The sequence below is a fragment of the Chamaea fasciata genome, unplaced genomic scaffold (assembly GCF_029207755.1).
Source record: "Chamaea fasciata isolate MVZ Bird 193981 ecotype frontalis unplaced genomic scaffold, bChaFas1.0.hap1 SCAF_1, whole genome shotgun sequence".
In the NCBI taxonomy this organism is placed as follows: domain Eukaryota; kingdom Metazoa; phylum Chordata; class Aves; order Passeriformes; family Sylviidae; genus Chamaea; species Chamaea fasciata.
Window position 1 is genome coordinate 122,191,691 of NW_027094086.1, and position 3,204 is coordinate 122,194,894.

Genomic DNA, 3,204 nt, shown 5'->3' on the forward strand with positions numbered 1-3,204 from the left:
GGGGGGGGGGGGGGGCGCATGGTAGAAAGGCGCGGCCGGGACAAAGTATCCCGACCCGGGGTGAGCGGTCCCTGCGGACCGGGACCGCAGCTCTCGCCGGTCGCCGACGCGAGTGCGTGAGGTCATCAGAGCCGGCGGGGCCCGACGGCTGAGCTCGACGGCGCTGGTGACTTCACGCAGTCACGTCGGCGAGCGAGGCGGCGGTGGCGGGGATTGGCTGGCGGTGGCTCAGCGGCACTTCAAAGCCGGCGAGGGAGCTACAATTGTGGTGGAATGGGCGGAACTGATCATTGTATTGCACACCTCTAAAAAAAACACTGCCTCTGATTTATCAATATAAAAAAGATCCTCTGAGAGGAGGGCACTTTTGTGTGATGGCAACTTCACTTCTAGGGGTGAGTCTAAGGATTTTTTTCTCTTGCTGGTTTAATTGGTTTCTTTTTATTGTCGATTGGAGGGGGTTAAAATAACCCCTGTCTTGACCGGGGCTATCAGTCTCCTCCATTCAGCCTGGGTTTTTTTTTTTCTTTTTTTTTTTTTTTTTTTTTTTCTTTTTTTTTTCTTTTTTTTTTTTCTTTTTTTTTTTTTTTTAGCCTAAGTACAAGTGAATTTAGGAGAAAATCAAGAGTGAGAGGGGGAAAAAGGGGCAGAGTCACTTTTCAGTGAGCAAGAAAAGGTTTTAAGGGCATTTGTAGAAACAACCTACAGCGCCTGGGCTGTGCTGTTCCTGTGCCCCCGAAGAAGTGCTTGTCTTCTTTACATGTGACTGCTGGAAGAAAAAAAACCCCAACAAACAAACAAACAAAAAAAAATCCAAAACCCAGCACTATCGGGTTTTTTGTGTGCAATTTTTAAAAATTTTGCAACAGATTGTGGCTTTTCTTTCCCTTTAAAATAACACAACCCACCGTGTCTAGCAGGTACGTTCAACTCGTGTATGCATACATATTTACATATGTTAAATTTATTTATGTATTTCATTATCGCTGCTACGTAAATTAGACTGATTTAAAGGACGCTTAAAAAAAAAAAAAAGCTAGTAATTTGATAGTCCTGCGATTTTATATTTACGAAAACAGCCTTACTGGCCTGAGGGACGGGGTCTAGCCACGTCCCGGGGAAAGGGAGCAGGCTGAAACGTAGCTGCCGCCGTGCCGGGGGCATCTTTAAAGCTACGGTAACAGAGGCAACTTTTTTCCCCCTCTCTTTTTTTCTCCCCCTTTTTTAACCCTTCCTGAGCTCCTTCGGGGGAGGGGAGTTGGATGGTGAAAAAAAGCCCCGGGAGGCGTTTGGAGGCAGAACCGCAGTGCCGGCCCCAGCAAAGGGATCCTCCCGCGGGAGTCGAGAAACTTTGCGCCCGGGGCCGGGCGGCGGAGCTGAGCGGGGCCGGGCGGCGGAGCGGGGCCGGGCGCGGAACGCGGGGCGCTGGCGCGGGGCCGCTCCATCCCTGACGCCGGCGGGACGGCCCTCTCCCCTCTGTGCCCGCAGGAGGAACCGCGGGTAGGCTCCACGCCGCTGGCCATGCTCGCCGCGACCTGCAACAAGATCGGCAGCCCCAGCCCCTCGCCGTCCTCCCTTTCGGACAGCACGTCCTCCTTCGGCAAAGGCTTCCACCCCTGGAAACGCTCCTCCTCCTCAGCCTCGGCGGGCAGCTGCGGCGCCGTGGGCTCCGGCCTCCCGGGCTTCGGCGTGGCGGGCGCGGCGCGGAACGGCTCCTCGGCGGCGGCGGCAGCGGCGGCGGCGGCGGCGGCCGCCCTCGTCTCGGACTCGTTCAGCTGCGGCGGCTCGCCGGGCTCCAGCGCCTTCTCCCTCACTTCCAGCAGCGCGGCGGCGGCCAGCTCGCCCTTCGCCAACGACTACTCCGTCTTCCAGGCGCCGGGCACCGCCGGTGGCGGCGGAGGCGGCGGAGGCGGCGGTGGTGGGGCCGCAGGACAGGAGACGGCGGCGCACCAGCCCGTCTTCATCTCCAAAGTGCACACGTCGGTGGAGGGGCTGCAGGGCATCTATCCGCGGGTGGGCATGGCGCACCCCTACGAGTCCTGGTTCAAACCCTCGCACCCGGGGCTCGGCGCCGGCGAGGTAGGCTCAGCGGGCGCCTCCAGCTGGTGGGACGTGGGCGCCGGCTGGATCGACGTGCAGAGCCCCAACGGCGCGGCCGCGCTGCCCGGCTCCCTGCACCCGGCGGCCGGCGGACTCCAGTCTTCGCTCCACTCGCCACTGGGCGGCTACAACTCGGATTACTCGGGCCTGGGCCACTCGGCCTTCAGCAGCGGCGCCTCTTCGCACCTCCTCAGCCCCGCCGGGCAGCATCTCATGGACGGATTTAAGCCGGTGCTGCCCGGCTCCTACCCGGACTCGGCCCCCTCGCCGCTGGCCGGCGCCGGGGGCTCCATGCTGGGCGGCGGCCCCGCCGCGCCGCTGGCCGCTTCGCCGCGCTCCTCCGCCCGCCGCTACTCGGGGCGCGCCACCTGCGACTGCCCCAACTGCCAGGAGGCCGAGCGGCTGGGGCCGGCGGGGGCCAGCCTGCGCCGCAAGGGGCTGCACAGCTGCCACATCCCCGGCTGCGGCAAGGTCTACGGCAAAACCTCGCACCTGAAGGCGCACCTGCGCTGGCACACGGGCGAGCGGCCCTTCGTCTGCAACTGGCTTTTCTGCGGCAAGCGCTTCACCCGCTCCGACGAGCTGCAGCGGCACCTGCGGACCCACACGGGCGAGAAGCGCTTCGCCTGCCCCGTCTGCAACAAGCGTTTCATGCGCAGCGACCACCTCAGCAAGCACGTCAAGACCCACAGCGGTCCTGGGGGCGCCGGGGGCCCCGGCGGCGGCGGCCCCGGCGGCGGCCCCGGCCCAGGCGGCAAGAAGGGCAGCGACACCGACAGCGAGCACAGCGCGGCTGGCAGTCCGCCCTGCCACTCCCCGGAGCTGCTGCCGCCCCCCGAGCCCAGCCACCGCAACGGCCTGGAGTGACAGGCGGAGGCGCGGGGCCGTCGCGCCCCCCAGTCCCGCCGCCCTCCCGGTCGCGCAGCCCCCCGAACGCGCAGCCCTGCGGCGGGGACTCGGACACGTAAGTAGCTGCCACGGCTCCGCAAGAACAGCGCGCAGCCCCGCGGTCTCTCCGCTGCCCTCCCGGAGCCCCGCACGGGGCCGGCGGTGCGGCCGGGCCGCGCAACCCCCGCGACGGGGGCAGGGGAGCGGCTCTGCAAG

The 3,204-nt window shown here is 64.0% G+C and overlaps 1 protein-coding gene across 1 annotated transcript; it reads left to right on the plus strand.

Annotated features, from left to right (window-relative positions):
* Positions 1-359: 359 nt before the first annotated feature.
* Positions 360-2,967, plus strand: SP8 (Sp8 transcription factor). Its single transcript, XM_066182484.1, has 2 exons — positions 360-395; positions 1,489-2,967. The coding sequence occupies exons 1-2, from the start codon at positions 375-377 to the stop codon at positions 2,965-2,967; spliced, it is 1,500 nt and encodes a 499-aa protein (XP_066038581.1). The 5' UTR covers positions 360-374.
* The last annotated feature ends 237 nt before the right edge of the window (positions 2,968-3,204 follow it).